Raw genomic sequence first — 20,876 nt, 5'->3', positions numbered from 1 at the left:
GGGGGCGCGGGGCCCCCGTGGCTGCGGCCGCCGCCCCTCTCGCGTCCCGCTGCGACCCCCGGGTCCGGAGCCCGGGGGCGGCTCGGCTGTGGCGACGGAGCGGGGCGGGCCCGGGGCGGCCTGACCTGCGAGGTGACCTTGGTCGAGTCTCCCCGTCGCGCGGGGCCGCGGCGGCCGCCTGGGCCGGAGCGGGGGCGCCGGGTCGGGCGGGGGCGATGCCCCTCCACGTGAAGTGGCCGTTCCCCGCGGTGCCGCCGTTCACCTGGACTCTGGCCAGCAGCGTCGTCATGGGCCTGGTGGGCACCTACAGCTGCTTCTGGACCAGTGAGTGGACCCGAAGCCGAGGCGGCATCGGTCACGGCTCCCCGCGCCCGGCCGGAGTTGGGGTTCCGGGCTGTGGGCGCGGGCAGGGGCTAGTCGGGCTGGGGAGCCCCGGGCCCCAGGGAGGATGAGGCCAAGACCCCTCCCCACGGTCCGGCTCTCCCCCCCAGAGTACATGAACCACCTCACCGTGCACAACAAGGAGGTGCTGTATGAGCTCATCGAGAACCGAGGCCCAGCCACGCCTCTCATCACCGTCTCCAATCACCAGTCCTGCATGGATGACCCTCATCTCTGGGGTACCTGGCACCAGGGTTCTGGGCACAGGGAGGCCTGGGGACAACCCGGGACGGGGCCAAAAGAGCAGAGCAAACGCACTCTTCACTGAGCTCTGGACCTATCCCTGGCACTCGTGCTTTTGGGGGGGGGGGCTGCCCCAACAATGAAAATATGATTCAGAGGGAATGAGGAAGTGAGGAAACGACCGCAGGGCAGAGTCTGATGGCTGCTTCACCTTGAAGCAACCCTCCATTCTCTAAAGCGTTCAAAGTCCCACAAACTATTGGAACAAGTCTGGGAACCGTACGGTGGCCCATTAGGGAAGGTCTGGCTAGAGGCTGGGTGACCTTGTCCTGGCTCCAGGTTTGGTGCAGGCTGAGCTTGTACCCTCCAACCTACCTCACTTGGGAGTCTGTCGCCTGGGAGGTCCCGCTCTGCTGACTTCACAGGGAGCTAGGTGCTTGGCCCCAGTACCCCCGATGCCTGGGTAGAGAGATACCCAGGGCTTTTATTGATGAATTCAGAAGGTCACACTGTCCGACAGCTCGTGGGAAGCCAGTTGGGCAAATTGAAGCCTCACCCTGGCCACTGAGCAGAGAAGGGCCTGTAGAGTGCCACAGGCAGGTCCCATGAGGCCAGGAAGGAGCTTCTAGAGCCATTCAGTAACCTGGACTAGGATGGTGGCAGTAACACGGGAGGGGGAGAATAGGCAGTGGCAAAACGTGCCAGGGTGCTAGGCAGGCCAGATGTGGTGACTAACAAGGTATACGCAGAGGTGGAAGGGAGAGAGCATCAGAGACAACTTGGGGTCCAGCCCAAGAGTCTGGAAGATGCTACTTTGGGCCACAGGGAGATGGTAGTGCTGCCCTCCCTGTTCCTCATTCCCTGAAACTAGGTGACAGAAAAAGATGCTCCCTAGGGACAAGGCGTGTTGGAGCATGAAGCTGTTTCTTCTCTAGGGATCCTGAAACTCCGCCACATCTGGAACCTGAAGTTGATGCGTTGGTGAGGAGGAATGGGCCCCTGGCAGGCCTCACCCATCTCTGCCCAGATTTGCCCTCCTCCTGCTCTGCCCAGGAGGCGGCATCCAGCAGTACAGGCAGGGCATGGGGTGGGATCCCACAGGCCCTCCTGTGCCTTTCCACATTGCCGACGATGTCAGGCATCATGTTGGGCGGCGGGCAGGGAATTAGGGTGCAGGGGAGGCAGGGATGACCGCATCTGTCCCTACTTCAGGACCCCCGCAGCTGCAGACATCTGCTTCACAAAAGAGCTACACTCCCGCTTCTTCAGCTTGGGCAAGTGTGTGCCCGTGTGCCGAGGTAAGCTGATCCTCCAAAAAGGGGCTCGTGGGCTAGTGAACGCAGGGAGGCACCCCTGAGGCCTTCTCTGGTTTACTTTGGAGTGAGGACTGGTGGCTAGTGCCTCTGGCTTAGCAGTACGGGGAGTGGAGGGACCCAGGTGGGACGTGGAACCTGGGAATGAAGGGAGCCAGAGGCCACTACCCCACTAGTGTGAGTCCCAGTTGCATGGCGTGGTTGCAGGGGCGGCACTGGTTGCTGGAAGAGTGAGGGGGGCCTGCAGGAGAGCACTCATTTCCTGGGACTGCCTGAGGCTTGTCAGGGAGGCATTGCCCACAGCTGAGAGACTCCCTGATGGCAGTGAGGTGTCATTGGTCTGCGATGGTGGTGGCATGTGCTGGAGGCTGCACAGTTTGGGGAACAAACAGGCTTGTGGAGTGAGGGTATGACATTGAGTGACTACTCGGCACTTCTCAAGTGCTTCAGGAGATAGGGAGCATTTTGATGCCCATTCTCCAGATAAAGGGGTTTGGAAGGATTAAGCTGCTGGCCCAGCGTCATGGGGTGACAGATGGCAGAGCGAGGGTTTGATTCCAGGTTGCTCTTTCCTCCGGGGAAGTACGACATTTTCTAGGCAGAGTATGAAACACAAGGTGTTCTAGACACAGGAAGCGTATGCCAGGCGCTGAAGAGCTAAGCAGTAAAGGTAGAAAATGTAGGTTGCAGGCCCCATGTGAAAGTTCTGGAATAGTCACGTTAAGAATTTTGGACTCGATTGGCTCATCAGGGTAGTGATGTGCCTTCATCTGTGGTTCAGAGAGAGCACCCTGGCTGCAGCGTGGCTGGTGATGGGAGCGGAGCCCACGGGAGGCAGGAAGCCCAGTTGGGGTTGTCTCAGTAATTCTGGCAGCAGAGGGTTGTAGCTGGGCCGCTGGAGGCCGCTATGGAGAGAGAGCTGGACAAGGGGGCTGCTCCGGACGACGCAGAGCTGGTAGAACTTGTTCATAGATTGGGAATGGAGAGGGGTAAGGAAAAGATAGCTCGAAGATGCCACGAGGTGACATCTGATGACACTGAGCCGCTGGGAGGGTGGGATGAAGGCGAAGCAGTGTGAGGGTTGGGAGGGGAACTGAGTTCTGCTTTGCACATGTTTCATCCGAGGAGCCTATTGCCCGAGGAGGGAGCAGTCTCAGAGTCAGTGGGAGGTGCAGTTCTGGAACTCAAAGGAACAGTCGGGGACGTATTAGGGACACAAGCACTAACAAAGTTGCAAAAGTAGAGATAAGATTGCTGAGAAGAGGGATCCCTGGGTGGCTCAGCGGTTCAGCATCTGCCTTTGGCCCAGGGCGTGATCCTGGAGTCCCGGGATCGAGTCCCACATCAGGCTCCCTGCATGGAGCCTGCTTCTCCCTCTGCCTGTGTCTCTGCCCCTCTCTCTCTCTCTCTCTCTCTGTTCTCTGTCTCTCATCAATGAATAAATACAATCTTAAAAAAAAGATTGCTGAGATGGAGAACATATGGAGAGCAGGGGCCAAGACAGCCCCTCAGAGCGTGAATTGACAGGCCACCAAGGCAGCAGGAAGCAATGGCCAGAGAGGAAGGAAGGAAAGCAAGCGGGGCCCCTTGACACTGTGGAAACCTCCACTGACCCCAGATAAGCCATTTCTGTCAAGTGACAGCTGCAGGAGCTGCCGGGACAGGACAGAGCAGAGATAGCAGGGATGTCCCCTCCTCTCAGCAGTTCAGTCGTGAGGAGGAGGAGGAGGTAACCAAAGGGTGTCACAGGGCAAGGGAGAGTTTCTTTTCTTTTTTAAAAAGATTTATTTATTTATTTACTCATAAGAGACAGAGAGAGGCAGAGACACAGGCAGAGGGAGAAGCAGGCTCCCTGTGGGGAGCCCAATGCAGGACTCGAACCCAGGACCCTGGGATCACACTCTGAGCCAAAGGCAGACGCTCAGCCACTGAGCCACCCAGGTGTCCCCAAGGGAGAGTTTCTTATTTCTACTTGGTCAAAGTAAAATGTGAAGTGCAATAAAGTCACCTCAAAAAATAAGGAAGAGCTTTTAATGAAAAGCTGCAGTGCCCACCCCTCAAGATCCTCAGATCTACTCCTTAGAGACAACTAACTGCCTTGGACGCTTTCACTTCCTGCTACATTTGAAGGCTACTTCATTTCTCTGAAACAGAAGCAGAAGCTACAGTGTTGTGGCTAGTGACCATGGAATTGTTTATCACAGCCCACCTGACAGATGGAGACTCTGCTCGGGTACCCTGTTCCTGAGTCCCAGTACCTCCTTTCTGTAGCCTCATGCAGAGGCTTTCCAGGTCTGCTTTTTATTTTTAAGATTTGTTTATATATATATATTTTTTTTAATTTTTATTTATTTATGATAGTCACAGAGAGAGAGAGAGGCAGAGACACAGGCAGAGGGAGAAGCAGGCTCCATGCACCGGGAGCCCGACATGGGATTCGATCCCTGGTCTCCAGGATCGCGCCCTGGGCCAAAGGCAGGCACTAAACCGCTGCGCCACCCAGGGATCCCTGTTTATATTTTTTTAAAGATTTGGTTGGTTTATTCATGAGAGACACAGAGAGAGAGGCAGAGGCCTAGGTGGAGGGAGGAACAGGTTCCCCACAAGGAGCCTAATATGGCACTCGATCCCATGACCCCGGGATCATGACCTGAGCCAAAGGCAGACACTCAACCACTGAGCCACCCAGGTGCCCCTTAAGATTGATTGATTGATTGATAAGTTTCTTTTTTTTTAGTAATCTCTACACTCAGTGTGGAGCTCGGACTCATGACCCTGAGGTCAAGCGTCATATGCTCTTCTGATGAAAACACCCAAACACCCTCCATGTCAACTCCTTGTCTTGTTGTTTTTGATTTGCATCTAAGTTTTTTAAAACAATTTTTTTAAAATTTTTTATTTATTTATGATAGTCACGCAGAGAGAGAGAGAGAGGCAGAGACACAGGCAGAGGGAGAAGCAGGCTCCATGCACTGGGAGCCTGACGTGGGATTCGATCCCGGGTCTCCAGGATCACGCCCTGGGCCAAAGGCAGGCGCCAAACCACTGCGCCACCCAGGGATCCCTGATTTGCATCTAAGTTTTATTGTATAATTAGAAGGATAAAACAATTCTTTTTTAAAAAGATTTTATTATTTATTCATGAGACACAGAGGCAGAGACCCAGGCAGAGGGAGAAGCAGACTCCCCGCGGGGGGCCCAGTATGGGACTAGATCCAGGACCCCGGGATCACACTCCAAGCCAAAGGCAGACGCTCAACCACTGAGCCACCCAGGCGTCCCCAGAAAACAAAATCTTAATTCTAAGCACCTTCAGTGACAGAAAGTGGGCAGGGACAACCTGTGAATGTGAATCCAACATATATGATGTGCAGCAGAGATCTAACAACATGTGTTAAAGCAAAGGAAGCATCTGGCATATTTGGCTTCTGTATTCCAAAATACTCCATTTCCCCCTCAAACATAGGCCTTACGATATGACATGAAGTATCAGAGGGACCTTGTACAAGTTACACAAGTGAGTAGAAGTAGCATTTGCAAAAGCTAAATATTCGTGTGCTGTTCCAAAATCATAGTAGTAGTAGTTTTTCCCTTTTATTTATTTAAGATTTCTTTTCTTCTTTTTTACTGAAGTATAGTTGGTACACACTGTTACAGTAGTCTCAGGCATACGTGTAGTGATTGACGACTATACATTACGCCGTGCTCGCCACAAGTGTGGCTACCACCTGTCACCATACACCACTATTACAATCCCATTGACTATATTCCCTGTGCGGTACCTTCCACCCATGTGACTTATATTCACTCGGTAACTGGGAGCCTGTATGTCCCACTCTCCACCCATTTTGCCCATCCCTCCACCCCTGCTCCTCCAGCAGCCATCAGTTTGTTCTCTGTATTTGTGGGTCTATTTCTGCTTTTGGGTTATTCGTTTGTTTTGATTTTGATATTCCACATATAAGTGAAGTCATCTGGTATTTGTTTTTCTCTGACTTATTTCTCTTAGGATAATGTTATTGCAGATGGCAATATCTTTTGTCAGTTTTTAACAGTGGGGGAGAGGCAGAGTGGGAGAGAGAATCAGCCTGACATGGGTCTTGATCTCATAGCCCTGAGATCATGATCTGAGCTGAAACCAAGAGTTAGATGCTTAACCAACTGAGCACCCAGGGGCCCCTTATATATTTGTTTGTTTATTTATTTACTGACTTATTTATTTTTTTAAGATATTATTTATTCATGAGAGACGCAGAAAAAGAGGCAGAGACACAGGCAGAGGGAGAAGCGGGCTCCATGTAAGGAACCTGATGTGGGACTCGATCCCAGGAATCCCGGATCACACCCTGAGCCAAAGGCAGACACTCAAGTGCTGAGCCACTCAGGCATCCCTATTTTTTTTTTTAAGTATGCTCCATGCCCAGTGTGGGACTTGAACTCAAAACCCTGAGATCAAGAGTCTCATGCCCTACTGACTGAGCCAGCCAGGTACCCTAAGATCGCATTCTTTTTTATGGCTGAGTAATTTTCTGTGTGTGTGTGTGTGTGTGTGTGTGTGTGTGTACACGTGTATGTACACATCACGTTTATTCATATATCAGTGGACACATAACATGGTTCCATGTCTTGGCTGTTGTAAAGCTGCAATAAATATAGGGGTGCACATATCTTTTTGAATTAGTGTTTTTTTTTTTCTTTTTTTTTAAGATTTTATTTATTTATTCATGAGACACAGAGAGAGAGAGAGGCAGAGATACAGGCGGAGGGAGAAGCAGGCCCCATGCAGGGAGCCCGATGTGGGACTCAATCCCTGGACTCCAGGATCGCGCCCTGGGCCGAAGGCAGACGCCCAACTGCTGAGCCACCCAGGCGTCCCAGTGTTTTTGTTTTCTTTGGGTAAATACCCAGTAGTGGTATTGCTGATCATATGCCACTTTTATTTTTAATTTTTTGAGGAACCTCCGTACTGCTTTCCACAGTGGCCACACCAGTCTGCATTCCCACCAACAGTGCACAAGTGTTCTTTTAACTCCACATCCTCGCCAACATTTGTTATTTCTTGTCTTTTTGATACTAGCCTTTCTGACAGGTGTGAAGTGGTATCTCATGGTGGTTTTGATTTGCCTTTCCCTGGATCAGTGATGTTGAGCATCTTTTCATGTGTATATTAGCCATCTGTATGTCTTTGGAGAAATGTCTAAGTTTTTAAATTGGATTATTTGGATTTTTCGTGTTGAGTTATTTAAGTACTTTATAAAGTTTGGATTTTTGGAAATACCATTTGCAAATATCTTTTCTCATTCAGTAGGTTGCCTTTTCATTTTGTTCATGGTTTCCTTTGCTGTGCTGTGCAAAAGCTTTTTATTTTGATGTACTCCCAATACTTATTTTTTCTTTTGTTTCCCTTGCCTGAGGAGACATACATATAATAATGTTGCTAAGACCAATGTCAAAGAGACCACTGCTTGTGTTTTCTTCTAGAAGTTTTATGGTTTCAGGTCTTTAATCCATTTTGAGTTTATTTTTGTGTATGATGATATAAAATAGTCCAGTTTGATTCTTTTGCGTGTGGCTGTCCAGTCTTTCCCAGCACGGTTTGTTGAAGAGACTGTCTTTTCCCCATTGTATAGTCTTGCCTCCCTAGTTGTAGGTTAATTGGTCATATAAGCATGGGTTCAAAAAAAAAAAAAAAAAAAAAAAAAAAAAAAAAGCATGGGTTCATTTCTGGACTCTCTATTCTACTCCATTGGTCTGTGTGTCTGTTTTTGTGCTGGTACTATACTGCTTTGGGTCACACGGATGTTTTAACAACACTAATTCTTCCAATCCATGAGCATGGAATATCTTTCCATTTGTTTGTCATCATTCATCATGATGAATTTCCTTCATCAGTGTTTTATAAGTACATGTCTTTCACCTTGGTTAAGTATATTCCTAGGTATTTTGTTTTTGTTTTTTTGGTATAACTGTAAATGGAATTGTTTTCTTAATTTCTCCTTCAGCTATTTCATTATTAATATATAGAAATGCAGTAGATTCTATATGTTAATTTTTTAAAGATTTTATTTATTTATTCATGAGAGACACAGAGTGAGAGAGAGAGGCAGGGACACAGGCAGAGGGAGAAGCAGGCTCCATGCAGGGAGCTCGATGTGGGACTCAATCCTGGGACTTTGGGATCATGCCCTGAGCCAAAGGCAGATGCCCAACCGCTGAGCCACCCAGGCATCCCTCCCTATATGTTAATTTTTTAATATTTTATTTATTTATTTGAGAGAGAGAGCAGAAGCAGGGGGGCAGGGCAGAGGGAGAGGGAGAAGCAGACTCTCTGCTGAGCAGGGAGCCTGATGTGGGGCTCCATCCCAGCACCCTGAGATCATGACCTGAGCTGAAGGCAGATGTTTAACCGACTAAGCCACCCAGGCACCCCATCTATATGTTAATTTTATAGCCTATAACTTTATTGAATTCATTTATTACTTTTTTAAAAAAAAGATTGTATTTATTCATGAGAGACAGAGGGAGGCAGAGACCCAGGCAGAGGGAGCAGCAGGCTCCATGCAGGAATCCCAATGCGGGACTCGATCCCGGGACTCCAGGATCACACCCTGAGCCAAATGCAGGTGCTCAACCACTGAGCCAAAGACACAGATGCAGGACTGATGCAGTCCTGATGCAGGACTCGATCCCCAAACTACAAGATCATGCCCTGAGCTGAAGGTGACGCTCAACCGATGAGCCACCCAGGTGCCCCTACTTCTAATACTTTTTTGGTGGAGTCTTCAGAGTTTTCTTTTTTTTTAAATTTTATTTATTTATTCATGAGAGGCACAGAGAGAGAGGCAGAGGCATCGGTCAAGGGAAAAGCAGGCTCCATGCAGGAAGCCCCATGCGGGACCCAATCCCGGGACTCCGGGATCACGCCCTGAGCCAAAGGCAGGCGCTCAACTGCTGAGCCACCCAGGCGTCCCTCTTCAGTTTTCTACGCATAGTATCATGTCATCTGCAGTAGAGACAGCTTAATTCCTTCCTCACCAACATGGGTGCCTCTTACTTCTTTTTCTTGTTTGACTGTTGTGGCTGGGATTTCTAGTACTATGTTTTGTAAAAATGGCAAGAGTGGACATCCTTGTCTTATTCCTAATCTTAGAGGAAAATTTCTCGGTTTTTCACCATTGAGTATGATGTTAGCTGTGGGTTTGTCATATATGGCTTCTTTATATTGAGTTAAGTTCCCCCTGAACCCACTTTGTTGAGAGTTTTTATCACGAACAGATATTGAATTTTTTCAAATGCTTTTTCTGGATCTATTGAGATGACCGTATGATTGTTATCCGTCATTTTGTTAACGGGGTGTATTGCATCGATTGATTTGCAGATATTGAACCATCCTTGAGTCCCTGGAATAAATCCCACTCAGTCGTGGTGAATGATCCTTTTAGTTGAATTCAGTTAGCTAATATTTTGTTGAGGGTTTTTGCATCTATGTTCATCAGGGATATTGGCCTGTAGTTCTCTTTTTTGTAACGTATTTGGTTTTTTTTAATTTTTTAAATTTTTTAATTTTTTAATTTTTATTTTTTTTTGTATTTGGTTTTGGTATCAGGATAATGCTGGCCTTGCAGAATGTATTTGGAAGCTTTCCTTCCTCTTCTGTTTTTTGAAACAGTTTGAGAAGAGTAGGTACTAACTCTTCATTAAATGTTTGACAGACTTCACCTGTGAATCCTTCTGGTCCTGGACTTTTGTTTGTTGAGAGTGTTGTGATTCTCAATTCAAATAATCATTTACTAGTAGGCAGCCTGTTCAGCTTTTCTATTTCTTCCTGATTCTGTTTGGCACATGTATCCATTTCTTTTAGGTTGTCTGATTTGTTGGCATAACGTTTTTCATATTACTCTTTTATAATCCTTTGTGTACCTGTGATCTCAGTTGTCATTTCTCCTCTTTCGTTTCTGATTTTATTTGGATCCTCTCTTCTTTTTTCTTGATGAGTTTAGCTAGAGGTTTATCAATTTTGTTTATCTTTTCGGGACACCTGGGTGGCTCAGCAGTTGAGTGCCTGCCTTCGCTCAGGGCATGATCCTGGGATCTGGGATTGAGTCCTACGTTGGGCTCCTTGAGTGAAGCCTGCCTCTCCCTCTGCCTGTGTCTCTACCTCCCTCTCTCTCTCTCTATCTCTCTCTGTCTCTCATGAATAAAAAAAAATAAAATCTTTTAAAAAATTTGTCTTTTCAAAGAACCAGCTCTTGGTTTCATTGATTTTTTTATTTTTAGTCTATTTCATTTATTTCCACTCTGATCTTTTTTTTTTCCACTCTGATCTTTATTGTTTCCTTCTTTCTACTAACTTTGGGCTTTGCTCTTCTTTTTCTAGTTCTTTAGGTATGAGGTTAGATTGCTTATTTGAGATCTTTCATGTTTCTTGAGGTAGGTCTGTATCGTTATAAATTGCCTTCTTAGAACTGCTTTTGCTGCGTCCCAAAGATTTAGGAGCATTGTAGTTTAGTATAATTTTGATTTCAAGCTGGATGGCTTAGTTACACCAGTAGGGTATAGTAGAGAAGGAGATAACACCTCTGAAGCTCACCTCCTGCCAGGTAATGCTATCCCAAGTAGGGAAGGCACTGCTCCCATGATGCCCTGAGGAACTGTGGTGAGGGATTGCTCTTCAACTCCAGCCCCCAAGGGAGCTGCTGGGCCAGGTCCCCATTGGGTTATGTTGGGTTGAGACTCTGGATGCCTCACTAGCACCTTCTAAACACTCAGCCTTGCAGAAAACAGGTTAAAAGTCCATTTCTTGGTGCACTGACCTGAGATAGTCCCAATGTCTGTCTCCTCGTCTTTTTTTAAAGATTTTATTTATTTATTCGTGAGAGAGACCAAGAGAGGCAGAGAGAGGCAGAGACACAGGTAGAGGGAGAAGCAGGCTCCATGCAGGGAGCCTGATGTGGGACTCAATCCCGGGTCTCCAGGATCACACCCTGGGCCGAAGGCGCGCTAAACTGCTGACCCGCCTGGGCTGCCCTGTCTACTTGTCTTTATGCCATGTCTCTCCCTACTCGATAAGTCTGTCCGTCACTGTCCACTATATGGACAAGGTTGGGGAGATTCTTACTGCGTGTGGTCACAGATTGTCTCCACAGGACTCCCAGTTGAAAGCCAGCACGTAGCATTAGGCATCTGTATCTGTGTTGTTGCTAACTGCCAGGCCACCTGGGTCCAGTGTCATGGTCTCCAGGTGTCTCCAAGGTGAGTGTCGTTAGCCTCGGGGGCAGCTGAATCCCCCTGTTTTCAGCCCAACAAGTTTGAGTCTTTCCCAACTCTTAGTGACACCATGTGTTGCATCGAATGTTCTCCCTTTCCCAAGAGTCCTCGATAAGCAAGTGTCTCGTTTCAGGGGCGAAGCGGTCAGCAGGAGGGAGGGATGGTGAGGCTGAGGGCTCAGGTGGGGCTGGGAGGCCCGTGAGGCCGGGCTGTGGGGACTGGCCTCACTGAGACCTCAGGAAAGGGTGGCTGTCCGGGATCTGGGGCCCAAGGGGGGCTGGAGATCACGAACAGATGTGCTTTGCTCCAGCAGCTCGGGGCCAGGGGCAGCAGATGGTAGGCTCGCGCCAGGCCGGGGCGTCCCACCGAGAGAAGGCTCCGGGAGCTGGAGAGGGCGGTAGGGCATGGCGCAGGTGTCGCGGCTCAGCGGGGGAGGCTGTGTGGTGGCACCAGCGGGCACAGGGCGGGCTGGAGGCTGGTGGACATTGGAATCGCCGGTTCGGCATCTGAGTTGGAGGCAGTGTCACCGCCGTGCACGTGACAGGCACTTAGAGGTCGTCCTTGAACGAGGACAGCAGGGGCCACGGTGCGAGCAGGCTGAGTCCCCAGAGACGGCGGTTGGAGGGTGTCCATGTGGACAGTGCAGCGGGGGCTGAGGAGGCCCTGGAGCGGCTGCTTCATCCCCAGGGGAAGCAGGGAGCCCTGGGAGAGCGGAGACCGACGGCGCAGGCCTTTTCTCGGCAGGAGACGGCGTCTACCAGAAGGGAATGGACTTCATTCTGGACAAGCTCAACCACGGGGACTGGGTGCACATCTTCCCCGAAGGTCAGTGGGGTTGGCGAGGTTGGACACGCCCCCAGCCCCCCAGGCCTCACCTCTGGCCTCTCTCTCCACAGGGAAAGTGAACATGAGCTCCGAGTTCCTCCGCTTCAAGTGGGGTAGGTGCTGCTGCCCGCCGGCCGGGGCGGGGGTGGCGGGGCTCGCGGAGGAGCTGGGCCACGGGAGTTGGTGTTGCTTGGAAGTGGGCGGGGGTGGCTTCGCTGTAGGCTGGCACCGAAGCTTCGCTCGTGCCAACGTTTCTGTCTCTCCCCGGGGCAGGAATTGGACGCCTCATTGCTGAGTGTCATCTCAACCCTGTCATCCTGCCGCTGTGGCACGTCGGTGAGCCTCCCTCTGGGGCCCAGTCGGCAGCCTGGTGATGGGGGTGGGAGAGATGGGGTGGTGGGGCCCTGGGGTTGGGGCTGGGGCCCTGGGGTGGGGGCTGGGGCTTCATCTGTTCCCAGACTGCCCTGCTCCACCCCATGCCCACTTCCTGGCATCTGTCCATTGTGCTGCAGGAATGAACGATGTCCTTCCTAACAGCCCGCCCTACTTCCCCCGCTTTGGACAGGTGGGTAGGGGCTGCTGACCTTCACCCATCTGTCTTGTCTGCCATCTGCCTCATGTGTCCCACTCGGCACCACTGAAGCCAGATTCAGGAGGAGCTGAGCTTAAAACTGCAGCAGGGGGACCCGAGTGGGACAGAGGGGGGGGCCTTCCTGGCACCAAGGCTGGTAGAAGGAAAGCAAAAGAAATCCAGCTGGGTGGGGGTGAGGTGAGCCCCGGGCTTTGGACAGGACAGGCCATCTGGAGCGTGGACTGCAGGACTGAATGTCACCGAGCCTGACCACCTCGGTTTAAAGAGGGAGCGTGGTCATGAGGGAGCATGTAGCAAGTTAGGGGCAGGGCTTGGCTTCTGGCTCTCTGGGGCGGTGCGGCCGTGGCGGTGGCCACTGTCCCTGTTGCTGTCACCCGCTGTGGCCGCTCTCCCTACAGAAGATCACTGTGCTGATCGGGAGGCCCTTCAGTGCCCTGCCTGTGCTCGAACGGCTGCGGGCAGAGAACAAGTCGGCTGTGAGTTGTCTTTCTCCCCGCCCTCCCCCTCCCCGGCTGCCCTGTAGCTGTCTTAGCCTCCCCGGGCCCTTGGGCGAAGGTCCCCGAGGGCTGCAGGCCAGCCCCAGTCCTTCCCCTCAGGTGGAGATGCGCAAAGCTCTGACCGACTTCATTCAGGAAGAATTCCAGCGCCTGAAGGTCCAGGCGGAGCAGCTCCACAACCACCTGCAGCCCGGGAGCTAGGCGCCGCCCGGCCCAGACCTGCCCTCGCTGCCTCCTGCAGGGCCGCTGGCCCCCAGCCCGGGGGGAGGCAGCTCCCACCCAGGCCCCAGCCGCCTGCTCTCGGGGCTGCCTTCGGGTTCTTGCCCCACACAGAGCTGAACTGGGGGAACGCGCTGATGTTTTGAGATCAGATACGTGTTTTTAGACAGATTTATGCTTAACCCTTGATGGGTAGCGTGTCCTCGTTGGTGAGCATTCCTTCTGCTCTGAGCTGCTTCAGTTGAAGGAAGTGCTCCTCCCACTTGGCCACGAAAAGAGGAGGAAATTTTGGCGGGGGCCTGCCTCCTCCTTGCCTTCAGGTGTTCTCCGCCAGGGCTGGCATCGGGATGGAGGGTACTTGAAGGGGGGTGGGCGGCCAGGCCAAAACTTTGGGTAAGGGGCCCAGGAGGCCCTTAGCCCGGCGTCCACCCACCGGCCCCAATCTGGGAGCCGTCCAGCACCTCCTCAGGGATGGCCGCAGCCACGTCTTCCTTCTGCCCACACTTCCCGCAGATGTGGGGTCCTCGGGCAGGGCCCAACCCTGGGCTGCAAGCAGAAGAGCAGCCTTTTGCCAGGAGTGGAAGCCAGCTGAACGGAGCCTGCAGCAAGGGCCTGACACCCAGCCACTTGCCCACGTGCCAGGGCCCACCAACTGCTCTGTCTTGTCCAGCTCCCTGGCATCACAGGAGTCCCCCATGGGCCTGGGTTTTTGTATTTTGTAACCAATAAAGCATCTGTGTCGTGTTTTACCTTTGGCCTCTTCACAGGGTGGGCATGGGAGGTGACCTGCTGGACACCCTTAGAGCAACAAGAGCACCTGAGCAGGTGGGCGTCAAGCTCTCCACGTGCACCAGTCACTTAAAACTTCAGTCGTTATCGGGGCGCTGCGGGGCTCGGCTGGTTAAATGTCTAACTCTCGATCTCAGTTCAGGTCTTGATCTCAGGGTTGGGAGTTCAAGCCCTGTGTTGAGTAGGCCCAGTGTGGAGCCTACTTAAAAAAAAAGAAAAAAAGAAAAAAAAAACTTCACTCACTATCTGTAATCCCTATAACAACCTTGCAAAAGTGGGGGTTAATCTTACTTTGCAAAGGAGGCCGAGTAGAGCTAATGGACTCGTTTCAAAACCCAAATCTGGTAAGGTAGGGAGAAGCAAATACAATTCAATCCTCTCCAGGCCAGTTCCCAGGACGGAGGAGTTCTCCGAAGGGCCCAGCCAGCCACCATGAACACGTGCTGTGGTGGGAGGGGAGAGCGGCGACACCTTGATTGAGCTTGAGACCCTTGGTAGGAGCAAAGGCCGTGGTGGTGGTGCTCCTAGTAGAAGCAAAAGCAAATCCTCTAGAGAAAAGTGAGTCCAGTTTGGGTCTCCAGTTCATCCACAAGTTAAGATCAACCCACAAGACTTCACAAAGATCACCGAACGTATGGAAGTGTCTGCAGAAACGATAGTTTGAAACCTGTAGGAACTTCTGAAATGGACAGAGATGGATCATGGAGAATAATAGAAATGTGGAAAGAAAGAAAAGCTGGAGCCACAGGAGTAAGCCAGCAAGAAGGGAAGACTCGAAGACGATCAGGGCTGTAACTGCAAATCTGCAATTATTTCAAAATATAACGTCTTTAAAAAATATATATAAAATATATAAATATAAAATATATATAAAATATATAAAGTATAAATATAAAAAATATATGTATATATATTACATCTTTAAAAATCACCAGAAGGGGAAAAAAATCACTTGGGGGCAGGGAGACAGGCTGTCGGCCAATTTGCATTCGCAGCTCCAAATGTGGCATCACTTTTTTCCCACATGTAGTCATTTGAACAACTACAGATATTTACTGTCCAGATGCTCCTGCAATTTGATTATTTCACATAGACTATTTTTTTAGAGTAGTTTTATGTTCACAGTGAAATTTGGCTGGTCCTGGGATTGTGAAATTTATAAATACCACTCACCATATTAAAGAAGAAAAAGAGAAAGCATAAAGGAGAAAGAAAATCCATGTGGTTATTTCAATAGATACAGAAGATGCACTTGATAAAATATTCATAATTTTAAAATTTTTTAACTATAAGCAGAAGGGAGCTTTTTAAAAAATATTTAATGTATTTGTTCATGAGAGACAGGCTCCCTGCAGGGAGCCCCATTTGGGACTCAATCCCAGGACCCCGGGATCACGCCTTGAGCCAAAGATGCTCAACCACTGAGCCACCCAAGTGCCCCTGGGAGGGAACTTAAAAAAAAAAAAAGATTTATTTTAGAGAGATGGGGAGGAGCAGAGGGAGACGGAAAGGGAGAACCTTAAGCAGACTCTTTTCCCAGCACGGAACTAGATGTAGGACTAGATCTCACAACCCTGAGATCATGATGTGAGCCAAAATCCAGAGTCTGCTGCTTAACCGACTGAGCCACCCAGGTGCCTCAAATGGAACTTTCTTAATCTGAAAAAGTCTATCTATAAAAAACCCTTTCTTTAAAAAGATTTTATTTTTTTATTTGACACAGAGATCACAAGGCAGGGGGAAGAGCAGAGGGAGAAGCAGACTCCCTGCCGAGGAGAGAACCTGATGCGGAACTTGATCCCAGGACCCTGGGCCAAAGGCAGATGCTTAACTGACTGAGCCACTCAGGTGCCCCCCAAAAACCTTTCTTAATCTGATGTAAACTATAAAAAACTAGAGTAAATATTATTTTTTGAGTTTGAAATTTTAGAAACATTCCCTTCAAAATTTGGAACAAAATGAGGATGCCAACACTGTGCTGGTGGTACCAGACGAGTAAGACAAGGAAAGGAAATCAAAGTATAATGATTGTAAGGAAAGAAAGAAAACATTCATTGTATGCTGATTATAGGATTGTCTACATAGAAAACCCAAAAGAATTTACAATTTTTTTGAAATAAGGGCTTAGGAAGTTTCCCAGCTATAAGATCAATATGTACAATATTGATTGTATTTCTTTTTTTTTTTAAGATTTTATTTATTCATGAGAGACACAGAGAGAGAGAGAGAGAGAGAGAGGCAGAGATACAGGCAGAGGGAGAAGCAGGCTCCATGCAGGGAGCCCGACGTGGGACTTGATCCCAGGTCCCCAGGATCATGCCCTGGGCCCAAGGCAGGCACCAAACCACTGAGCCACCCAGGCTGCCCTCGATTGTATTTCTATACACACACTAGCAATAAAGAATTAAATCATATAATTCAAAATAAGACACTATTTACAAAAGCTACAAAGTACCTAGGAATCAATCTAACAAAATATGTGAAAGACCCATATAAGGAAAATCTTTTTTTTAAGATTTAATTTTTTTATTTTTTAAAGATTTTTAAAAAAGATTTTATTTATTTATTCATGAGAGACAGAGAGAGAGAGAGAGAGAGAGAGAGAGAGAGACACAGGCAGAGGGAGAAGCAGGCTCCACTCAGGGAGCCTGATATGGGACTTGATCCCGGGACCCTAGGATCAGGCCCTGGGCTGAATGAAGGCAGACACCCAACCGCTGAGCCCCCCAGGCATCCCGGATGTGGAGCCCACTTAAAGAGAATGGGTAAAATGTAAATGTATTGTGGATATTTTACAGGAAAATTTTATCATATGGTTTCACTCCTATGTGGAATATAAGAAATAGTGAAAGTGTCTCTAAGGGAAAGGAAGGGAACTGAGTGGGAAAAATTAGAGAGGGAGACAAACCATGAGGGACTCCTGACTCTGGGAAACAAAGGTTGCGGGAGCGGAGGTGGGCGGGGGGGAGGGGGGGGATGGGGTAACTGGGGGATGGGCACTGAGGGGGGACACTGGATGGGATGAGCACTGGGTGTTATATATTGGCAAATTGATTTTAAATAAAATATTAAATAAAAATTGGCTAAGATGGAAAATTGTGTATACCACAACTTTATCTTATTTATTTTTTTATTTTTTGAAGATCTTATTTATTTATTCATGAGAGACACACAGAGAGAGGAGCAGAGACACGGGCAGAGGGAGAAGCAGACTCCCTGCTGGGAGCCCGACGTGGGACTCCATCCCAGGACCCTGGGATCACGCCCTGAGTGGAAGACAGACACTTAACCAACTGGAGGCACGCTGGTGCCCCTACTTTACCACAATTTTAAATACTCAAGATTTTAGAAATCATCTAATGAATCTGACAAGTTGATTCTAAAATTTATATGGAAGCAAAGTAGCCCAAGAAGAGCCTGTTGAAAAAGAACAAGTAGGAGAACTTTACCAGGTATCAAAGTTTACTATGGGGGATCCCCGGGTGGCTTAGTGGTTTGGTGCCTGCCTTCGGCCCAGGGCGTGATCCTGGGGTCTCAGGATCGAATCCCACATCGGGCTCCCTGCATGGAGCCTGCTTCTCCCTCTGCCTGGGTCTCTGCCTCTCTCTCTCTCTGTGCCTCTCATGAATAAATAAATAAAATCTATAAAATAAAAAGAAATATGTTATCAAAGTTGCATAATTTCATTTGGCACTGCCAGCAGGTTAAAGTCTCAAATTAAGTCCTTAACATAATACTCATTTTTATTTTTTATTTAATTTATTTTATTTTTATTTTTTTAAAGATTTTATTTATTCATTCATGAGAGACAGAGAGAGAGAGAGGCCGAGACACAGGCAGAGGGAGAAACAGGCTCCATGCAAGGAGCCCGATGTGGGACTGGATCCCGGGAATCCTGGATCGAATCCTCACGCCCTGAGGCAAAGGCAGGCGTTCAACCACTGAGCCACTTAGGCGCCCCTATTTTTTATTTTTTTAATACTCATTTTTAGTCAATGAAAAGTTAAAAAGTTCTCAAACCTTCTTTATCCTCTTGAATTTACCCTTCTTTTTTTTTAAAGAAAGATTTATTTATTTATTTATTTATTTATTTATTTATTTATTTATTTATTTATTTATTCATTATAGACACAGAGATTGAGAGAGAGGCAGAGACACAGGAGGACGGTGCACCGGGAACCCGATGCGGGACTTGATCCCGGGACTCCAGGACTGCGCCCTGGGCCAAAGGCAGGCGCTAAACCGCTGAGCCACCCAGGGATCCCCAAATTTACCCTTCTAAATGATCCTCAGACTGCAATTCCTAGTTTGCAAATAAAAGAATGCACTATGCATCATACTTCAAGGAAAGATGTTGAACTAACATGCTTCTGGATCTTTTCCTTGCTCCTTTCAACCTCCTTTATAATTTCCGCTACTATGCATACCAACGAGGTGAGACCCACAAGAAACAGCAAATACACTATCTCAGGTAATTTAATTATTGTACCATTTATGGTGTTGGGCTTTCTTACTAATACACGAATAAATTTAATCATTTCAAAGGCATTCTGTTGGTTTAGAAGTTGATCCCCAGGAGAGCAGTATTTCAGCTACTGTTATTTCTCTTATCCCCTGTAGTGTATGCAGCTCAGATACTTTGTGTTACTGTTTTTGTATCAAATCTTTTGCCCAGGATGCAATCACTGTCAGATCACTGTTCTTTTTCTTTTTGTGATTGAAAAGCCTATACTGCAATTTGAAATAAATGTTTGCTTTTCTTAGTAAGTGTAAATGGTTGGGTTTTTTTTAAGTTATGAGTCTTTGGTCTAGAAAAAACAATACAGGATTGTCAAATGGCCTTCTAGGTAAAGTAGCCTTGTCTATAATTAACACTTAGTCGTAGAATGAAAAGTACTTAAGAGTGATTGGGCTAAAGTTTATGACTGATTATATGAACATGTTAATGCCTCTTTTTTTTTTTTAAATTTTTATTTATTTATGATAGTCACACACAGAGAGAGCGAGAGAGGCAGAGACATAGGCAGAGGGAGAAGCAGGCTCCATACACCGGGAGCCTGACGTGGGATTCGATCCCGGGTCTCCAGGATCGCGCCCTGGGCCAAAGGCAGGCGCTAAACCGCTGCGCCACCCAGGGATCCCTTAATGCCTCTTTTTTGAGTTACCTATAAATATACACTTTGCCAAGTATCATTTTGTCAGCCCCTATATATAAATCCAAGTACCTCACCTAAATAATTGAATTTTATTTTTCTTGCTGTCTTTCTTTCTTAGAAGTATAGAATATGCTATACTTAGAGAACAGAAATGCCCCAAGTTCAAATAGATGGTTTATGAACCAGAGTATATATGGAAGACTCTGTGCTGACGTTGCTTTTTGAGTGTCTGCAGCTTCTTTGGTTTAGATTGAAGCACTACCCTGAGCCTGTCCCTTCTTGGCCTTCCATCATTTGTTCTCTGCTTTCCTTTTGATTCATTGGGCATGCCAGAGAAATAGTCTGATTTACTCACATAATGCCAGTTTTTAGAATTGCTTGGTGAGGTGTGGGTAATTTATTTTGTGTGTGTTGTTGTGGCAAATTTGGGCCAGAAATTCAAAATTAGAAGTCCATGTCTCGGTTGAATATTTCTCCCTGAAAGAGAAATGGATTTCAAATTCTTACATGTTTAATTCTTCTTGAAATTCGTGAGTTTTGTATTTTATAATTATTCTACATTTTTTAAACTGTCAGGATAAACTACTCTTAGTTTCTTCTATTTTTTAGATTCTATTTCTTCATGAGACACACACACAGAGAGAGAGAGGCAGAGACACAGGCAGAGGGAGAAACAGGCTCCACGTAGGGAGCCTGATGTGGGACTTGATCCTGGGATTCCAGGATCATTATCAAACTTTCTTCTCTCTATATTTTTATTATGAAAAATGTCAAACATACAGCGTATTAGTTTATTAGGGCTGCTATAACAGATTCCCACAAAACTACAGGCTTTTTTTAAAAAAAATATTTATTTGAGAGAGAGAGAGAGAGAGAGAGAAAGCACACAAGCAGGTGGTGCGGCAGGCAGAGGGAGAAGGAGAAGCAGGCTCCCCTCAGTGGAGTAGGAAGCCTGATGCGGGCTCGATCCCAGGACCCTGGGATCATGACCTGGGCCAAAGGCAGATGCTAACCGACTGAGCCACCCAGGCACGCCCCACAAATCAGCAGGCTTAAAACAACAGAAATCTCTTCTCTCAGTTCTGGAGGCTAGAAGTCCAAAATCAAGGTACAGGCATGTGCCCACTCTCTCTGAATGAAAGCCCCTAGGAAGGAATGTTTCCTGCCTCTTCGGCTTCTGGCGGGTCCTGGGGTTCCTCACTCTAGCTCTACTGTACAGTGGCCTTTTTCCCTGTGTTCAAATTTTCCTCTTCTTATAAGGACACTAGTCATGGGGTTTAGGGCTCACCTGAATCCAGCATGACCGTATCTGGATCACATCTGGAAAGACCCTATTTCCAAATAAGACCACATTTCTGGATGGATCATGAATTTAGGGGGTCAACCTTATATCCAGTACCTATAGGAAGGTCAAAAAACAACCCTACAGTGCCCACCCATAGATCCACCCCCTAGGTTCTGCCATTAGCAGTTTACTATGGTTGCTTCATCACACACCTATGTCTGTAGTCCCACTTCGCTCTATTTTATTTTTGGGGCATTTCAGACTGAGTTGCGGGCATCACTTCAGTTCCTCCGAAATCAGTGCGCATAC

At 48.1% G+C, this 20,876-nt stretch overlaps 1 protein-coding gene across 9 annotated transcripts; it reads left to right on the top strand.

Annotated features, from left to right (window-relative positions):
* The first annotated feature begins 38 nt into the window (after positions 1-38).
* Positions 39-18,893, top strand: TAFAZZIN (tafazzin, phospholipid-lysophospholipid transacylase). 9 transcript variants are annotated; one of them, XR_012026544.1, is made up of 14 exons: positions 41-324; positions 492-620; positions 1,560-1,605; positions 1,837-1,922; positions 11,515-11,601; positions 11,949-12,029; positions 12,101-12,142; positions 12,303-12,365; positions 12,542-12,594; positions 13,020-13,097; positions 14,105-14,162; positions 15,850-15,974; positions 17,270-17,578; positions 18,255-18,893. XR_012026544.1 is itself a non-coding variant. In XM_072817236.1 (11 exons), the coding sequence occupies exons 1-11, from the start codon at positions 216-218 to the stop codon at positions 14,064-14,066; spliced, it is 987 nt and encodes a 328-aa protein (XP_072673337.1). In that variant the 5' UTR covers positions 39-215; the 3' UTR covers positions 14,067-14,086. The 9 variants fall into 9 exon arrangements, 7 of the variants coding, with proteins under 7 accessions (XP_072673337.1, XP_072673336.1, XP_072673341.1 ...); XR_012026545.1 differs by lacking the exon at positions 17,270-17,578; XM_072817236.1 differs by lacking the exons at positions 14,105-14,162; positions 15,850-15,974; positions 17,270-17,578; positions 18,255-18,893 and adding an exon at positions 13,851-14,086 and having other exon boundaries at positions 39-324; positions 11,518-11,601.
* Positions 18,894-20,876: the final 1,983 nt, after the last annotated feature.

The sequence above is a fragment of the Canis lupus genome, chromosome X (assembly GCF_048164855.1).
Source record: "Canis lupus baileyi chromosome X, mCanLup2.hap1, whole genome shotgun sequence".
Taxonomy (NCBI): domain Eukaryota; kingdom Metazoa; phylum Chordata; class Mammalia; order Carnivora; family Canidae; genus Canis; species Canis lupus.
This window is presented reverse-complemented; position numbering and strand designations above follow the sequence as displayed.